General features: G+C 43.1%; 1 protein-coding gene across 1 annotated transcript; it reads left to right on the top strand.

Annotated features, from left to right (window-relative positions):
• The first annotated feature begins 144 nt into the window (after positions 1-144).
• Positions 145-1,061, top strand: LOC113356835 (calmodulin-like protein 1). The gene has a single exon (XM_026600059.1). It carries the CDS (start codon positions 346-348, stop codon positions 901-903), a length of 558 nt encoding a protein of 185 aa, XP_026455844.1. The 5' UTR covers positions 145-345; the 3' UTR covers positions 904-1,061.
• Positions 1,062-18,886: the final 17,825 nt, after the last annotated feature.

Here is an 18,886-nt window from a genome sequence, read left to right on the forward strand (position 1 = left end):
GATGAGGAAAGAGAATTCTGGAATGATTTTGTTTATTCCTTCCTTTCTTAGGTAGTTTCTTTGTTTGTTATGATCAAACTAGAATCTATCTTCAAAATTGGTTCCTTTTATGATGTTCAAAAGTAGTTGAAGAACGAAGATATGGATAACGTACACTTCAAGAAATAAAAGTATAACACTAGAAAGAATCTCTTACTTTGCAGTTTGCTCTCATCTTCCATGCAATTGATGAAAGAATAAATCCTCAACTTTCTTTACATATAAATAGAACGCAAGCATTGAACTTCGTTTACCATCAAGAGTTCATCTTTTCTTCAATCTTAATTCCACTTGCAACTAGAGAGAATGTCAAAGTTAAGTCTCTTGAGTTTCCAATACAGCCTTTCAAAAAAACTGCCACCAAAAACAATGAGCAGGTGGAGTTCAAATAATAGGCAAAAATCAGGTCTAGCACCAGTTTTCCTCCCAAATGTTGAAGAAATGAGAAGGGTGTTTCAAAGATTTGATACCAACAAAGATGGTAAAATTTCACAAGGAGAATACAAAAATGTGTTAAGAGCTTTAGGAAAACAGAATATCGAGTCTGAAGTAGCTATGGCTTTTGAAGTTGCTGATACAGATGGAGATGGGTTTATTGATTTTAAGGAATTCATGGATGTTAATAAAAAAGGAGGTGGTATCAAAGCTATGGATATTCAGAATGCTTTTAGAGCTTTTGATTTAGATGGTAATGGCAAAATTAGTGCTGAAGAATTGTTAGAAGTATTGAAAAGGCTAGGGGAGAGATGTAGTTTAGAAACATGTAGGAAAATGGTGAGAGGTGTTGATACTGATGGTGATGGTCTCATTGATATGGATGAATTCACTAAAATGATGACCCATACCATGAAACTTCTAGCTTAATAATTTAGGGTTTGGTTTATTGTTCTGTATGCATATTTATAATCAGTTTTTTTGTTTATGGTGATCTTACTGAAGCTAGTATTACTGTATCATCAGAGCCTAGTGTAAGTCTCTGAAATTAAATAAATAAAAATTATCTATTTCCTGTTGTTACTGCATGGTATGATCCACCTTATTGCTGATTCAATGTAGTACGACGGTAATTTTATTGGTTGATGATACCAATGACCTGAGTTCAAAAGTCGTTAGCGCACCAAATTCTTTATTGATCAAAAAGAAAACAAAATTCCATAAACTAGTTTGTTTCTTTGACTTTAGGTTGTTAGCACCAAATTCTTTAGTGATCAAAAAGAAGAAATAGTTCCATAAACTAGTTTGTTCTTTGATTTTAGGTTGTGTTGATTTAGTTATCAGTTTGTAATCTGTTGCATCATCTAATTTGAAAATTCAACAGCTTAAGAACACTGCCTCTCAGTGCCTAGTATTTATTGGTTTCAATGAGCATGCTATCATGGAGTACATATCCTTGCTCGTTGGTACCTGAGGCAGTGTTGATTACTAGTGTGTCGATGGTACATGCTATACACCCTTGTCTGGTTTTTGGCTGCCAAGTTTCAGGTAAAGCTCGCGTGCAAATAGTAATGGAACGGTTTGTTGATTTTATTCAAGTTCCAACTTCCATCTCGAAGACTCCACTTACGAACTTATGGCGGTGATTATATCTGGCTTCCCACTCTTGGTCACAGACACATGTTGTGCACGTACAGAAGGAGAAACTCATCTTCTGTCCTTATGGGCCTAGCTTTCATTTTATCAAAAACCTTAGAAATGCAGCTTTTATGGTTCCCTTATATGGACCATTTCCAAGGCATTCCATGCTTTTGCGGAACATGCTTTGGTTCCAAGTGACTTCGTTTTGTAGTTTTGCTGCTCCTTGTATAACCGTACAATGTTGAGATCCTTTGGTAACGTTATGAAATGCCAACCATAAGCGTAAAAATTATTCTTCCGAACTCAATAACACCTCCTTGTCAAACCGTCCATTTAGTACCTTTTTTTGTTATTAATTAGCATCTTTTTTACATGGATTTATTAGGACACTGGAATTCTTTTACCTTTTACAGTACTCGTAATTGGTAGGACTTGGGATACAGTACTCGTAATTGGTAGGACTTGGGAGTAGTATTTAGGGGAAACGCTAGGGGGCATAAATAAAATTTTGAGGACCCTAATACGAGCAGTTATGGGTTGTTAGTGACTAGTCCGACTTGGTATCTCAAGAGAGGTTGTGAGCGACGTTAATGAATGTATTGTGTGGTGCTTTTGCGTCTTTCTATTTTTCTCAAAGGTAATAGACAAGCAGATGGGGCGGCCCGGCCGATCTTTTAGCAAAAGGGGCATCTAATAATGTGCTTGGGGAGTGGTTTGGGTATCCACCATAGAGTCTTTGTGCATTGGTTTTGCTTTGGCGACACACCAAAAGAAAGAAAAAAAATCCTTATTAGAGCATCTCCAATGGATTGCAGTGTGTATCCTATGTGGGTGGTACAGGTAGACATCCTTATAAAATGTGAACTCAAAAATTTCCTACAATTTAGGAATTTGAGAAAAATTATCTCCAATAATAAATGTTTTGTAATCCATTTTAATTTATCTAATTGGTTGAAATATTTCCTTTACTTTTATTTTTTATTTTCTGTTGGTTTAATATGTGACTAAGATTTATCACATCTTCCAGAAGAACCTGAAACCAGAGGATGGAGTAGAGATGTGGTAATAACTAACTCACCACGTCATCTTCACACCCTCCTTCACATCTCTGTTGGAGAAGACTTTTTTTATAAAAAGTGCAAAAATCCTTTGTGGCCTATAATATAGGAATGTGAGAAACTCCCATTGGAAATGCTCTTAGATTAAAGGAGAAAATTGCAAAATTTTCAGATCATAAAATAAATGTCACCGTCAAAAAGAAACAAAATCGCATCATGATAAGTAGAAACCCTGACACACATCGGCCCAACTAGAACTTCACATTAACTATGCTGCCATTGTGTAATGTGTATAGCTGGCCGAAAATGCTAGATAGACACCACATTTTCTATCTTCATGTAAGAAAACGGTCTTTCCCTTTATTTTATTTTTTCTTTGATTGTTTATTCCGTTTGGATAACACATCAGAAGTAGCTTTTCGACTTTTAGAAATCGAAAAATCAGAAGGCAGTTTGACTGTCAAATTTCAAAATGATTTCTAGAAGTCGAATAGTTAACTTTTTTGTGGAATAAAATAGTTTTGTTTCTGACTTTGGTTTCTGGAGAAGCAGAAGTCAGAAGCAAATTTGTATCCTATAGCAACTTCTTCTTTCCATTTTCTTTTCTTATTTTGATTCTTCTCTCTACTTTGATTCTTCTCTCTACTTGTGAACACATAAATCACGAGAGAATCCACGTGTTCACAAACAATGTTCGCACACACAAAAACTCTTGAATTAAATGACACATGCATAGAAAGGATGATACTATCGATTCATCGAATCAAAGCTTCGGGCTTATCACTGCCTAGTCGAGTAATATCAGGAATTGATCGTATAAGGAGTAAGAATACAAATACGAACAAAAATACGAAACATGAGGGATATACGATGAATGTAAAAGTGCTGAAATGTAAATAAGATGGAGATTTATGTGGTTCGGCACTAAGGCCCACATCCACGGGGGTTGGTGTTTCACTATCTATTGAATGTTACAAAGATAGTCGAATGACTTTTGAGTATACATTAGTCTGCGGAAGCAGGGGATTTACTTACTCTTCCTATTTCTCTCTCTTATGTTCTCCTCTAAGGATTGTGGATTGGTCGACCTCCTTCTCTCTTAGTGGAGAGGGGTATTTATAGGGTTGAAACGTGGGTCCTACTTCTGAGAAACCGTTTCAACCTTATCTTCTTGTGCTTTGTGTCCATCACGCAGAGGTCTTCGTTCGATCCTGCGGTCTAAGCTCGAATACGAAGATCTATCCTCGCTCGTTCCACGAGCTGATTGACGCGTGTATATATCTTGGTATTTAATGCGGGAAGTTGGACGTCCGCTCGTGTCAGACAAGTGTCTCTTAGTCTGGTCACATCCGTGTCAGTCAATCTCTCTCTCAGCCGTGATCTTGGATCTTCCTCGGGATAGGATGTACTAAAACCCGAGGGGTATTATCTGGTGCTCCTCTTTGCCATCATACCTCGGTGCTCCTCAGTCCTTGACCGTCAGATCTGTTGACCGGTGGCGTTTTCTGATGAGATGCTCCCCTAGGTTATGATTGCGTGTTATCATGTTTTGATGTCTCGCTTTGCATGCTTTCCACGTGTATCTTCCTGTACACGTGGTGGACGATGAAATGTGTACATACAATTTGCCCTCTTCTTCTGACCTGGGCGTATTTTGCAGTTTAGAAGAAGAAATATCGTCGCATGGTGGGCCCGGAGATGTGTATAATTTAAGCGAAATGAAAACGGGCCTACAGTAATACCGCAAGTGCACGGTCGTCAGTTGTAGCTCGTGCAAGTACGGGTCGATCCACAGAGACTGGGTGTGTTTTGGAGTTTCTAGCTATCTTGGGTTCTAAATTGCTATTGGGCTCTAAATTTGCTTTGGGCTTAGTGGGTTTGTTTGTAATGATGAAGTGCTTTAGGCCTTGGGCCTTTGAATTGAACTGAGCCTTGGGCTTTGAGTTAGGCTTTTGGGTTAAGCCCACAGTTGATTGAATTGGGCCTCAGTTATGTACACAGTAGACTGGGCTTAACTTCACCCAATGATGAAATGGGCTTCAACTTTTGGTTCAAACCTGGGCTTCAGTTTGTACAAACAATGGACAGTGGGCTTAGAACTGAGAACTGAGCTTGGGCTCAGTTGAAGTGAGCTTTGGAGCAGCAGTGCAAAGAAAGCAGCAGCAGCAGGGTTGCAGCAGCAGCTGCAGCAGTAGAAGGAAAAGGCAGCTGCAGCAACAGCAGCTGCAGCAACAGCAGTGCAAAGAAAGCAGCTGCACAAACACTGAGTAGCAGGGTAGGGAAGCAACAACAGGGCAAAAGCAACAGCACAAGGGCTTCTGACTTAGTAGCAAAAGAGGAGTGTAAACAGTGGCTCTAGGCCAAATTGGAAGCAAACCAGAGAACAAAAGAATGGCAAAAACAGCAAAGATTAAACAGACTAAAAACTAAACAGCAAAAGAAAGATGACAATGAAGAAAACAATGTGAACAAGATAAATGAACCAAGGCCTAAGGCCAAGGGCAGGGATGTGGAGAAGAAGTAACAAAGCAAAGCTAAGGCATTCATCTAGAGTGGGAAGAGAACTAGCTTGCTCATTGTCACTAGTGAGCACTAGTTTCTCCCCACTACTCAATCAACACAATGCACTGAAATTTCTAGCTTAACATTCACACAAAACAGTAAACAAGAGTGATGAAAGAACACTAGGATGATGAATCCACCATTAACCTAAGGGATATTCTACTCACAGCTAAGAAAATTACCAAAGTGCTAATTGTCTGATTAAAGCACAACTAGTCTAAGGGCTTAGCAACACTGAACATGAGCTGCACATGATGAAGACTATCTCATCTGGTTCATGATTTCATCTAGTCCTAGCATTTAGGATTCAGAACATACATAACAGGAATAGTACAGAACATTACATCTAATGGATAAATTGAACAATACACAGAACATGGAAAAACATGGATAGCAAACACATGAATTGAAAACAAGATGAACTAAAACTGAATTTGGAATTAAAATTGCAAATTAAAATTAAGTCTACAAATACAAAACAGGGAAGAAAAATCTACCCAAGAGGAACTGGCTAGTCCAGCCCTCATGGGGATACACTGGCTAGTCTAGAGATAATCCATTACACCCACCACAGTCCCCTTTTTATACCCAATTACATGATTAGGGTTTACACCCTTTTCACCCAAAAATCCCCAAAACAGTAGAAATTAGGGTTCTACCTAATATGACAGAAAATCACAGTTAAATTCAATTACCTACCCTATATCACCCACTTTATCTTCTCCATGCTCTATCTCAACCTAATTAGGATTTATGTAAAAACCCCCAAATTGACAGAACTAGGGTTTGGTAAATTCTTACCCAAATTGATGTGATTTGACGAGTTTTTCTTCGACCCATTCTTCTCCTTGGTCCTCTGTTCCATTCCCATGCTTCAATTACTACTCGAGACTCACCTATTTGACTGATTTCTCACCTAGGGTTTCAGAGAAAAGAATGGTGAGAAATCAGTGAAATAGAGGGCTAGAGAGAGGGGTATTAGGTGGTTTAGGTAATATGGGTGGTTGTATGATGGTTGTAGCAGGTGAAGAAGGTGCTGGTGATGATGGTGGTGCGGCAGGTGAAGAAGGTGGTTCTGCAGAGGGAGGTGAGGGAGGAGAGGTCGATATGGGTTAGGGTAGGGGCTGTTTGTTTGAGGTCTAGGGTGTTCGACACTTGGGTGTGAGGCGAGTTCATCGATTTTTGATGTTCAGCGAGACTAAGCCGTGAGATGTGGAGCTGGTAGGTAGATCGGACGGTGATGCGGAGGCAAGCGAGGAGCGACCGTCGGATGAAGGGATACAACGAAACGAACGGTACTTGATGGAGTTAGGTACTGTAGTGTAAGGCGGAGATATCAAACTTCGATGCACAGCAAGGGAGCAACCGTTGGATTCAACTACCATCTAATCTGAAGGCTTGGAATTTCAGCGCTGTGGTGCTTGGCAGAGACTTCAGATTTTGATGCTCTATGAAGGAGCGACCATCGGATGCTTCTGAGAGCTGATCTGATGGTTGAGAACGGAGGCGTTTTTGTGTGTAGAAAATGAGGTTGTGCGCACCATTCTTCGCGGCTTCCTTGCGTGATTTCTCCCGGCTTTTCACTACTTTTCTGCTCTTTTTGCTCCGCAAGTCATCCAGACTTTATTTATTACCTAAAAATGCAAAATTAAGTAAGAAAAATATTTATTCTCGAAAACAATGAAAATACAGAATATGGGATAAAGTGTAGAATTAATGCACAAAAGATGAGTTAAATGCCAACAAAAAGGGATAGATATATACAATATTTGGCACTCATCATCGCACACGTTTCATCTCTCCTGAAATAACATCCCCTATATACACGGGCACGTTTCCCACTTTTGTATTAACTTCTCCTTGGTACGAGGGACATTTATTGTCTTCTCTAGCTTTATAAATAGGAAATAGAATGTGAAAATAACTTTCATCCTCTTCTTGTCAGTGTTCATCCTCTTCATGTGGTTTTTGTTCTCTATTCTCGTTCTTTAGTAATTTATTATCGTCGTCCTTGTGGGGAAGATAACCTATTTTCAATTTTCTGACTCTTTCGCTTTCGACTGCTGCTGCCCCTGTATTAAAGATAACTTGCTTTTGATTTCTCTGATTTTTCTATCCTCGCTTGTGGTTGGTGCTTGTCGTCTTCTTTTATACAGGTATGGGGTTTTCACTATTTCTGTCATTGATTTATCTATCTTCTGTTGTTGTATCTACTTGTTTGTCTTCTGCTGCTGTAATTTTGGCTTTGTGGTGAAGAACACATATGTCGAAGCATATATGCTTGCCCCTGTTCTTTGTTACAAAGTCTATAAGTCTGTATCTAAGTGTCATCCCTGGAGTCTGATGGGGTATTTCTGATTATTTTCAAATTTTAGGGTTTTTGAAGTTAATCCGGATGAACCATCAATTTCTGGGTTTTTTGATCTTTAGTGATCCCTTCGTAACCGCTTCTAACTTGTTTCCGCTTTCTTTAGCAGATATGTCTGATCATCCGCGGACCCCTTATCAAACTCCGCCACCTAGTCCGCCTCCGCGTAGAGACCCTGACATATCTCCACCAGGGGGAGGTTCCTCTAGGTCTTTACAGATGGATCCTCGTGGTCACAGGATTTCATCTTCTTCTGGTTCCAAGGGTTCGTCTACTCCAAAAGGTGATCCTCCTAAGGGTCCTCCTGGTTCTAGATACGCAGTTAACCGCGCTCCATCTCGTCCTCGTGTGGATCCTAATAATGCGCAGACTCCTCCTCGCGATGTTCCTAAGAATGTGCGGGCTCCTCCTCTTCGTAATGAAGCATTGGATGTTCCGCCTCTTCGTTCAATGACTCCCACTTCAATGCCTTTACAGAATCCTTTGCCTCCTCCTCCAACGGTTTCTTTCAAAGGGAAGTACTCCAAGGGTACCATGTTGAAAGCTGATCCGCCTAAAAGTCTTCCCTCTAAAAGGAAGGCTTCAGAATTGAGTTCCCTTACAGATTTCTTGTCAGATCCCGCGGACGAGGAAGAGACTGCCCCAGTGATACGCAACGTTTCTGTTGGTAAGAATAAGGTCACATTCAAGCATATCGACCTTGAGATGTTCAAGGAGAAACATGAGCTTCAAGACTTTGAGATTCTCTTCTATGCCCCTGATGATGATATCACTTACGAACTTATCTCAAAGTATCAGTTTGATGAATTTCATCTGTTGACTACGGTTGGAGCCTTCGAGGCGGGTCTCATGTTGCCTTTGTATAAGTCGGGTGACTTCTTTTATTACGACGCGCTGGCTAGCCGTGAAGGTTCTTCCACGAACACTCATAATCGTTCTGTGTCGCAATTGTCTGGGAATTATCTCCGTGCACTGAAGGAATGTTATCTGCGGAGCAAGGGAGAGACGATGATGACTTGCTACGTTCCAAATCCTGCTGATAGAGAGTGGTACACCCCTCAGAATTTTAATATCTATTTTGGGGATTATGTTAACAGTAGGAACCGTAAACCATGGAGTGTTAGCCTTCGTAACATTGCTGCTCCTCGGGGTGAAATTCGTCTCTTAAGTGATGTAAGTGATGCCAAGCTGAAGTATGTTCCTGGAACCGAGGGTTCTGCTAAACGGAAGATTTTTCCCGCTCGTGAAAGGATTAAACGTGATCATGACTATGAGTGGCATGCCACCATTATTGAAGTTGTTGGTCCTTGGGCTTACGGTTGGATTCCTGGTCCGCGCGGTTGGCGTCCTTCTGAAAACAGCAAGCCTCGTTAAACTCCTCCTGCTCGTTATGGAGATTAATGTCCTTGGCGTCTGAACTTTGCGGGCATGAATTTTCCTTATGCTCTTGATGTCGTTGATGGAGATGAGGAGGAGAGTTCTGGTGCTACCCTTCCTCCGAAGAGTGTTGCCACTGCTAAGGTATGGTTTCCCCTTATATTTTATTTGCCCCTTGTTCCCTTGGTTGAAAGATTTTCAAGTGAAGGGAAGAATGAGCTTTTGAGGAAACTTGTAGGTGACAAAGAAGAAAAAAATTGGACCCAAGCAGTCTTCGACTGTTGTAACTGGCGAGGCCGAGGATCATGAGGAGGTTACTAGTCCTGTGAATGAGGGATTTGCTGAGGAAGACGAAGTGTCCGATGGAGAAGAGCGCACTGATACTTCTCCCCCTGATAACGAGGGTGGTAATGGTGAAGGGGAGGAAGAAATTGTCGCAGGTGGCGATGGCGTCGATGAGGGACATATTGGTACTAGTGGTATTGGTGGAGCTGAGGGGAACATTACCACGGGGGGTGCTGGCGATGAACAATGTGCCCCTGTTGGAGTTAATGCCGCGGATATTCTTCCTCCGGTATCTAAAGAATTTTCTTTTGGCAAAATATATTCCGCGGGGGAACCCTTCGATGTGACCGCCATGGATTTTGCTGGGGATTTCTCGTTGCTTCCCCTAATGACGATTGTGATGTGCTCGGGAATTTTGTTAAAGAGGGTGCCCCTGGCAAGTAGATCGTGGATGAGGGTGTTCGTGATGACGATTGTGGTGTTGGAACTCGTATCAACAAGGAATTAGCGGCGAAGGAGAAGTCCGCGGCCATGGGAGAAGTTCTCGCTGAGTCTTCCCCATAGGAGTTTTCTCAATCTTGGATGCTTGACGGTGAAGATACTGTTTTATCCTGGCTTAAGGAGAAAAATTTGATGTTTGTTCCCAACCCTGCCCCGATGATTGCTGGTGAAAAGAGTTCTGACGCTTATACTCGTCGGATGATGCAGTTGTCTCCCGAAGACCGGGTTGCGGAAGTGTGGCATAGAAACTTGAGGGCCTCGGAAACTAATCTTGTGGTAGATCCTCCCTCTTATGTCGCCGAGATGATGGCTATCGCTGATGGGTACCAGTATGGTTTTCCCCAGCAGCGGATATTGGAGGTAAAACGTCATACTTCTTTCCTTGGTAATGCTTGCACCCCTCATCGTAATAATCTTTTACCTTTGATTGCGCAGATGATGAGGAGTGAATACTGTAACCATGTTCTTTACCAATTTTTCAAGGAAAAATCTTTGAAACTAGAAGCTAAGCTCCGTCACAGGGAAGAGGAACTGTCTGCGGCTGAGGTGGAGATAAATGGACTGAGGATCCGCCTTAAGGAAAAAGAACAGCTGGGTAACGCTGAGGAGAGTCTTCGTTTAGAGCTTGCTGCAGTCCGCAAAGAATTGGAGCAGACTCGCAATAATGTCTCGTCCCTCACAGGTTCGTATTTTACCAATCTTTCACTCCTCGTGATTCCCTACTTGTACTTTGGTGTTCTGTCTGAGTCTCCCCACCCTATCTTCAGTGGGTGGAGTCCCCGAGATGATATGACTTCGGAAAGAAAGGGAACGACAAAAATCCCGTATTGTAGAGTTGGTGGAGAAGATGAAAAGCGAAGACGAAAAGTGGAACGCTCGTGCTGATGAGCACAACGCCTTAGCAGCTGAGTGGCACGAAAGCAAAAACAAATGGTTGATATGCAAAATAAGTACAACCATGACCGTCGTCTGTTCAACGGTACTCTGCTATGGACGCGTGATAACCTGCAGGAAGCTCGAGGACATGCTTCGGACTTAGAGGCTAGAGTGCGCCTTTTGGAAGAAGAGTTACGACAGGCTCGTTCCTTCTTAGGCCTCGGGGTTAGGGACAGTATGATGAGTCTTACCGAAGAAAGAGATAATGCTAGGGCCGAGGTCGGCATTCTTAGTGAAGCCCTAACAGCGTCCCGAGCTGATGTTGCCCGCTAAGTGGAGTCTGAGAGAGATCTCGAAGTAAACATGTATCGACTCCATAAAAGGATGGGGGAGATGAATAATGAAGTCAACCATCTTCGTCATTTGGATTCAATGAAGCATGTAGACTTATATGCGAGTCAATTTTCTCTTACAAACCTTCAAATGGATTATAAGAAACTATCCGAAGAGTATGACTTTCTTGATGAGGCACGAGACGTCTAATGTCGAAGGTATAACCTCGTTTTATCGAGTGTGATTCTGTCATTTCTTTGTTTTAACCCCTTGGTATTTCTTGTTTTCAGCGCTCGAGGGACAGCTTCACGCAGCAAATGACAAGCTTGAAAAATCTCAATCTGCCTTAGTGCAGCAGGAGGGACAAACCAACTATTTTAAAGGGTTGGCCGCGTCTCGTAAGGAAGCAACAAAGATTGCCTCCAAAGAGGCGGAACACCTATCTTCATTGTTGTCTCAGGCCTACCAGCGGACCGCTGCTATCACATATAAAGCTCGATGTCAGTTAGCTGAGGAGACCAACAAAGTCTTAGACAAGATTGAACTTGATCTTAAAGCCGAACACGGTCTTGTCAAGAATTATCCGCGTCGTCTCCCACCCGCGCCCTTGCCTGGTTCTTCTGGGCCTTCTTCAGGTGGTAGCGTACCTTCATCTCGCAAAGACAACCCTGCTGATGGAGTTGTATCGTCCATGTATATTTCTCTTATTAGTCATAGAAAGTTGACCCTCGTTGATTATACAGTTTCGGATCATTTTTTGATGTGTTTCTTGCTCTATCTTATTTGCTGAACTTGTAATCAACTTTTTATGGAATGGATCATCCTTTTGGCATACCTACGTTATCAATGTATTTTTATTTTAAGTATTGTGAGGCTTTAAATTAGAAATAACTTTCTTTGTAAAAAGGTTCGAGTGTTTGGGTGCGACACAGAAAGTAGGTACCTTCGTGATCGTCTTGAGACCTGTCACCCCGCTGGCGAATCCTCGGCCAGAGGATTCCAAAACGGTGGGGGCCGAGGCAGCGTTCTAGGATATGGGATGCTTATTTGAAATATTTACATGCACCCATTCCGTCGACCCGCTGCCTTAAAATTGGTTGGGTATCTCTTTCTGCTGGGTGCCTTCCCCATGGTCTTACACTCATAGACACTGATAGGGGAGCCCTGAGAGATTGTAGATTAACTACTTTCCCCAATGTTGATAATTTATTATGTAATGTACATGCGTTCATCCAGCGGGCCTTTTGACCATTTCGTTTGCTCGAAGATTTTGCAAAAAGTTTGTTTGATTGATATGATTGAGGCCTGCTACTGCTCGTCCAGAGATAGAAACATGTAGAGCGGTTACGCTGGCTTCTTCTTCTGGTATTCTCCAAGCAGATGCAAAGCTGCGCTGCTCTTATGGGTAGTATGGCTTGATCCATTTAGCATTCCAAGGGTGTCGGAGGACCTCGCCTTTCAGATTGCGAAGATAGTAGGAACCGTTTCCCGCAATGTCATGTATTATAAAAGGTCCTCCCCATGTAGGTGCTAGCTTGCCTCATTTTTTCTCTCGTTGATACTGCGGGATTGTTCTTAGCACATACTGCCCTTCTACAAAATTTCGAAGCTTAACCTTTTTGTTGTATTCTCTCGCTAATCTTCGTTGATAATTTTCCATCTTTTGCAATGCTGCTTCCCTCTTTTCTTCCAAGTCGTCCAGTCTCTCTAGCATCATGTCTGTTGTGATATTTTTCTCCCATGCTTCGGTCTTTTTGGTTGGCATGAGGATCTCCGTTGGGATGACTGCTTCAGCTCCATAATTGAGGAGAAATTGGGATTCCCCGGTGGCAGATCTTCGTGTTGTCCTGTACGCCCATAATACATTGTGTAGCTGCTCACACCACCACCCCTTATGTTTGTCTAATTGCTTTTTGAGGATAAGGGCGAGGGTCTTATTAGTAGCTTCCGCTTGTCCGTTGCTCTGAGGGTATATGGGCGTGGATTTGTTCTTCCTTATTTTGAAAGTGTCGAAGAGCACGTCTATATTTTTCCCTTGTAATTGCTTACCATTATCAGAAACGATTTATGCTGGTATGCCGAACCTGCAAATGATGTTTTGTAATATGAAAGTAAACACATCCACGTCTCTGATCCTGGCTAAGGCTTTAGATTCCACCCATTTACTGAAGTAGTTCGTGGCTACTATCAAGAATCGTCTTTTCCATGACCCTTCGATGAAAGGCCCAACGATATCTATGCCCCATTTTGCGAATGGCTACAGACTATCCACAGAATTTAGCGTTGTTGCTGGCGCGTGTATCTTTTTGGCGAAACTCTGACATTCTTCACATCGTCGGGACATTCTTGCGGCATCTTGTATCATTGTGGGCCAGTAATATCCTTGCATTTTCACTTTGTCGGCTAGTGATCTCATGCCGCTATGATTCCCTGCGTCACCGTAATGAATGTCGTTCAGAATTCGATGCCCCTCTTTCTTGGATAAGCAACGTAGTAACGGTCCGAGGAAATATTTCTTGTACAGGACCCCATCCCGAAGATCATATCTTCCTACTTTGGAGAGTATTTTCCTGGCTTGTTTATGATCCGCGGGTAAGGTCCCATCCTTGAGAAACGCATGAATCACCATTCTCCAATCATCTTCGTTGCTGAAATCTTCGTCTTGATTTGCTCTCGACAGGATTTCTTCTTCGTCGAAATCGTTATGGATGTCTTCTCCCACCTGATCTTCGATATTTTCTTCCACTGTATCTTGATTGGTAGCAAAGAAAAATTGTAATGCAATTGAAGGCTCGTATACTCTTGTTATTTTGATAGCTTCGATATTCTTGTCCTTCAGCATGGATGATATATATGCTATGGCATACGCGTGCCTGATATCTCTCCTGCATAAGTGCCTGAACTTGATGTTCGGTATTTGCGATGCCAATGTTTGTACCAAGGCCATGTAAGCTGAGAGGGTATCGTCGTATACATTGTATTCGAACCCTATTTGCCGTATGAAAAGCTGCGAGTCACTTGTCAGTCTTACATCAGTTACCCCTATCTCTATTATCAAGCGAAGGGCATGTACGACTGCCTCGTATTCGACGATGTTGTTAGTACGCTCTTTGAATTCCAATCTGAGTGCATGTACGATCCTTTCTATGGTTGTGGTGGTGATGACAATGCCTATTCCCGCACCTTCCTTATTTTTGGAACCATCGACGAAGAATTCCCATCGTCTTTGGCTCGCGGGTTCGAGGACGTCAACCGGGTCCTTATTTTCCTGCCAGCTTCTGGTATGCCCCTAATCTCTTCATCGTTGTCCAGGGGGAGGTCTGCTAAGAAATCCGCCAATACTTGGGATTTTTGGGAGTGTTGAATTTCATGGATGATGTTGAATTGGTCCAGGTGGGTGTTCCACTTGGCTACTCTTCCTACTTTCCCCGCGCTTTTGAGGACTGCTTCTAATGGTGCTTTGCATGGGACGCGGATGAAATGAGTTAGGAAATAGGTTCTCAGCTTTTGAGTAGCACATACTAGTGCCAGGATGAGTTGTTCGATCTTCGTGTAATTCCTTTCCGTAAAATTGAGGGTCTTGCTGACATAATAGATAGGCTGTTCTATATTCATATTGGTTTTGACCAACACTGCGCTAACTGCGTCTTCTGTCGCTGCTATGTACAGCGCCAAAACCTCATCGGGATCAGGTTTTTGTAGGATCGGAATTGAAGCCAGGTATTCTTTGATTTTTTGGAAGGCTTCTTCACACTCTGTGGTCCATTCAAACTTACTCCCTTTTTTGAGAATATTGAAAAAATGTTTGCATTTGTCCGAGGATCGGGCAATAAATCTGCCCAAGGCTGCTAAGGATCCATTGATCTTTTGCACTTCTTTCAAATTCTTCGGAGATAGCTTTTCCACTATGGCCTGAATCTTTGCGGGGTCTACCTCAATGCCCCTTTTTGTTACCAGGTATCCGAGAAATTTCCCTGAGGTGACACCGAAGGTGCACTTTTTTTGATTTACTTTCATGTGATGTTTTCTCATTGCTTCAAAAATATCTCTTAGATCTTGGTGGTGATCTTTGCGCAGCCTGCTTTTGACGAGCATGTCGTCAACGTAGACTTCCAGGGTACTACCAATCCATGGCTTGAAGATAGCATCGACCATTCTTTGGTAAGTTGCCCCTGCATTTCGAAGTCCGAAGGGCATTCTTGTGTAGCAATAAAGGTCGTGCGGGGTGTAGAATGCTGTGTGTTGTTGATCTTCTTCTGCCAGGGCTACTTGGTTGTAACCAGAATACCCATCCATGAATGATAGCTCTTCGTACCCTTCCACTGCTTCAACTAGTTGATCTATGCTCGGTAGTGGATAACTGTCTTTTGGACATGCTTTGTTGAGGTTAATAAAGTCGATGCATATTCTAACCCCTCCGTTCTTTTTGAGAACGATGACCATGTTCGATATCCATGTTGGGTACTTGACTTCCTTGATGAAGCCTGCTTCTAGCAATTTTCGGAGCTCTTTCTCTACTGCCTTATGATACTCCGGTGCAACTTTTCTTATTTTCTGTCTGAAAGGTGGCGTGCCTGGTTTGATGCGTAGCTCATGTTGGATTATTTTTGGATCAATCCCCGACATGTCTCCTAACTTCCAGGTGAATACATCCGCGTATTCCTTAAGTAGTTTGGTTAAGGAAGCTTCTCTTTCTTTGTCCATTATGGTCCCTATTTTTATCATCTTCGGATTTTCTTCTGTTCCTATGTTGATTTTTTTACGGGCTCCACTGGTGTGAACATCGACTTTGGGTCCCCAAGGACAGGGACATTCTTTAATTGCTATTTGGTAGGTTCCTGTTCTTCGCTGGCTGCTGAAGTACTTGCCTCTGTGTTAAGAACATTATCATTCTTTGTCAAGCTCTTCCCCTCGGTTTCCATGAGGAACAAGTCTATGGCCTTTTCTTTCGCATCTTCTTTGTTTTTGGCCCTTCGGGTTTTTCGCTGCTCTTCCTGTTCGTTGTTGATACGATCTTGAGTGGCCTGGCACTCCTTTGCAGAGACTCGATCTCCCTTGATTTCTATTACTCCATCGGGTTTAGGGAACCTGAGATATTGGTAGTAAGTTGCTGCCACTCCCTTGAGTTTGTGTACCCATTTTCGGCCAATGATAGCGTTATAGGGGGATGGGGCGTCTACCACACTGAACCGTGTTTCTACCTTCATGGGACCAGCGTCCACCTGTAACACGATGTCTCCCAATGGCTTTGTGGGTGCTCCTTTGAACCCGTATATGGTGTAATAAGAGGACATCATCTTCTCATCATTGAGCTTCATCCGTTTGAAGGTGTCGTAGAATAGAACGTTAACTGAGCTTCCCCCTTCGATGAGGATCTTTTTGAGGTTACATCCGGCCACCGGTAGTGTGAGGACCAAGGGATCGTTATGTTCTTCCATATCTTCTTCGATATCTTCAGTATCGAAGGTGATAGGTGCGTCCATCCACTCTTTGTGCTCGTCCACCTCTACGCCATCAATATTATATAACTTGCAGTAATCTTCAAATTGGTTTCTTAGCCTCTTTCCTATCTGCGCTGTAACTGAGGGTCCTACGACTTCGGAACATGAAATGGTGTTGATTGTGCGGTTTCCCTCTGGTAGCTGGACTTGCTTGCTTCATTTGGATCTATCCTCGGAGACTTCTTTTTGTATGTATTGCTTGAGTTCGCCAGCATCAATCAATTTTTGGATCATTATTTTGAGGTTTTTGCATTTCTCGGTCTGGTGACCATTGAAACAATGATACTCGCATTAATCTTTTGACTTCTCGGTCCTTGGGGGTTGTTTTCCCTTAGACCACGACCACTCCAAATTTTCCCTTCCCTTGATCTCTCGCAAGATCCGAGCGTAGCTACATTGAGCTTCGTATAGACCTGATCTTCGAATTTTCGATCGTCTTTTTGTCGATCATCTCTTCGTCCCTTCCTATCTTCGTGCGGTCGTTTCACTGAACTATTCCTTTTGGCCCCGCTGGTTTGTTCTGCGGCATTGGTACGGTGAGACCTTTGCGTTTGTGCCCTCGGGTTCTCACGCTGGATTTCTTCATGACGAGCATGCTTCTCAATGATTATTCGAATACCTCCTTCGGTCTTAGGTACGCTTCTGTGGATCTCAACAAACAATGGACTCATTCGGTTTGATCCCCATTTGTAGCAGTTGATGCTCACTACGGGATCTACACTCCCTATAGCTTGGAAGATCTTGTGCCATCTGTTGGTGTAGTCCCTTGTATTCTCCTTGTAACCGATTGCCAGCGAAAAGAGTTTATCCATTCCGGTGTTGACAGCTTTCTTGTACATGTAGGTTCTCAAGAATTTCTCTACGAGTTGATCGTAGGAATTGATGGAGTCAGGCGGCAAGTTGTCAAACCAAGACAAAGCCAACCCCTTCAGACTTGATGGGAAGTATCTACAAAGGACGGCGTCGTTTTGACTCCATCGGGCTAAGATACGGTTATAATACCGGATATGTGCCGCGGGGTCACTGGACCCGTCATAGCATTCGAAAGTTGGGACAGGGCACTTCAGCGGAATGGGGGTGTTCGCCAGGCAATGAGTTAAGGGCGTGGAGTTAGCCTCTCTCATCACCTCTTCTAGCCTTCCTCCGCCTTGTCTGGTTTTTAGTTGCCTGATCTCAGCCATCATCTCATCACGCAGCTCTTCCATTGCGCGGTGGTGTCCCACGTTCTCATACTCAGTTGAGCGTTTTCTTCTTCGATCCTCACTGTCGTAATAATCTGAGTCTTCGGCGGCATAATCCGGATCAGGTGCACTGCTTCCCCTAGCGGCGTTTGCTAGGATGATTCTTCGGTCTCGATTAGGTTCTGGTGCCTTTGAATTTCCTTCATCAAGTTGTTGGCTGGTCTTCGTGCTTTGGGCAATCCGGTCTTTTAAGTCTTGATTTTCTCTGGCCAGCAGAGCTACGACATCTGCGTAGACCTGCTGGCTCTTCTTCAATTCTTCGAGCTCAGCCATCAGTCGATGAGACTGGTTAGACCCCTGATTGGGAGTTCCAGCTTGTACCCCTACGGCCATGGTGCCCCCTTCATCTACTGTGTGTATTTAGGATGGTAGAGGATCAACTTCGATTGTTGGTATCTCCAAGTTTGGTCCCGTGGGTTAAGTATCCACCTGCGGTGTTAGAGCCGCTGGTATAGTTTGATTCTGATCGTTCGTTGACGGTATTCCGAAGGCTGGCGGGTGTGCCGGCTGATGTGTCATAGATTCTGCCACCCTTTCTCTTTGTTGATGGACTTGGTTCGTAGCCAAAGTTTTGTTAGCTTCTGCAGCCTTGAGGGCCGCAGCAGCCGTACTGCTCTTTGCTGCCGCTGCTTTGAGAGTCGCGGCTGCAATGGAGTTAGTGTTCATAGGTGAGGTGATTTCCGCAGTATCCTGCCTCTGATTAGCTGTCTTAGCTTTGTCTCCTTTCTGCTTACTTCGGGTCATGACCGGGGTAGTCCTCGGTGTTTCCTTTGATGAGGCTTTGGTTTTTCCTGCCTCTTGTGTCTTTTCCATCTTGGGTCCTCTGCATAGGAGAACTTCAAACAAAGAAAACCAGAGATATCCGCGTGGATCGGGTTAGTGTTATTCGTGTTCGTAAGGATTCGTCACTATATTGTGGGTCCGATGCATATGCCTCAGCAAAGTAAAGTACCTCCAATGAGAATGCCGTTGCCAAAAGAGTCATGTTTTGAGATTAAGGGTCAGGGCCAATGGTATATGGACTTGGGATCGACACAAACATATAGCGAAGATGGTGGAGGGGGTTAAAGATCACGTCGAATAATTTGAAGTGAAAATGAAGAACCAGTTGGGGTCATTAATAACACAAAGACACACACGAATGGCACAAAACGTTCTTTCAGTCAAAAA

Source organism: Papaver somniferum, chromosome 3 (assembly GCF_003573695.1).
Source record: "Papaver somniferum cultivar HN1 chromosome 3, ASM357369v1, whole genome shotgun sequence".
Lineage (NCBI taxonomy): Eukaryota > Viridiplantae > Streptophyta > Magnoliopsida > Ranunculales > Papaveraceae > Papaver > Papaver somniferum.

Excerpts from the sequence above, each read along its gene's own strand:
- LOC113356835 (XM_026600059.1), top strand. The coding sequence starts at position 346 with ATGTCAAAGTTAAGTCTCTTGAGTTTCCAATACAGCCTTTCAAAAAAA.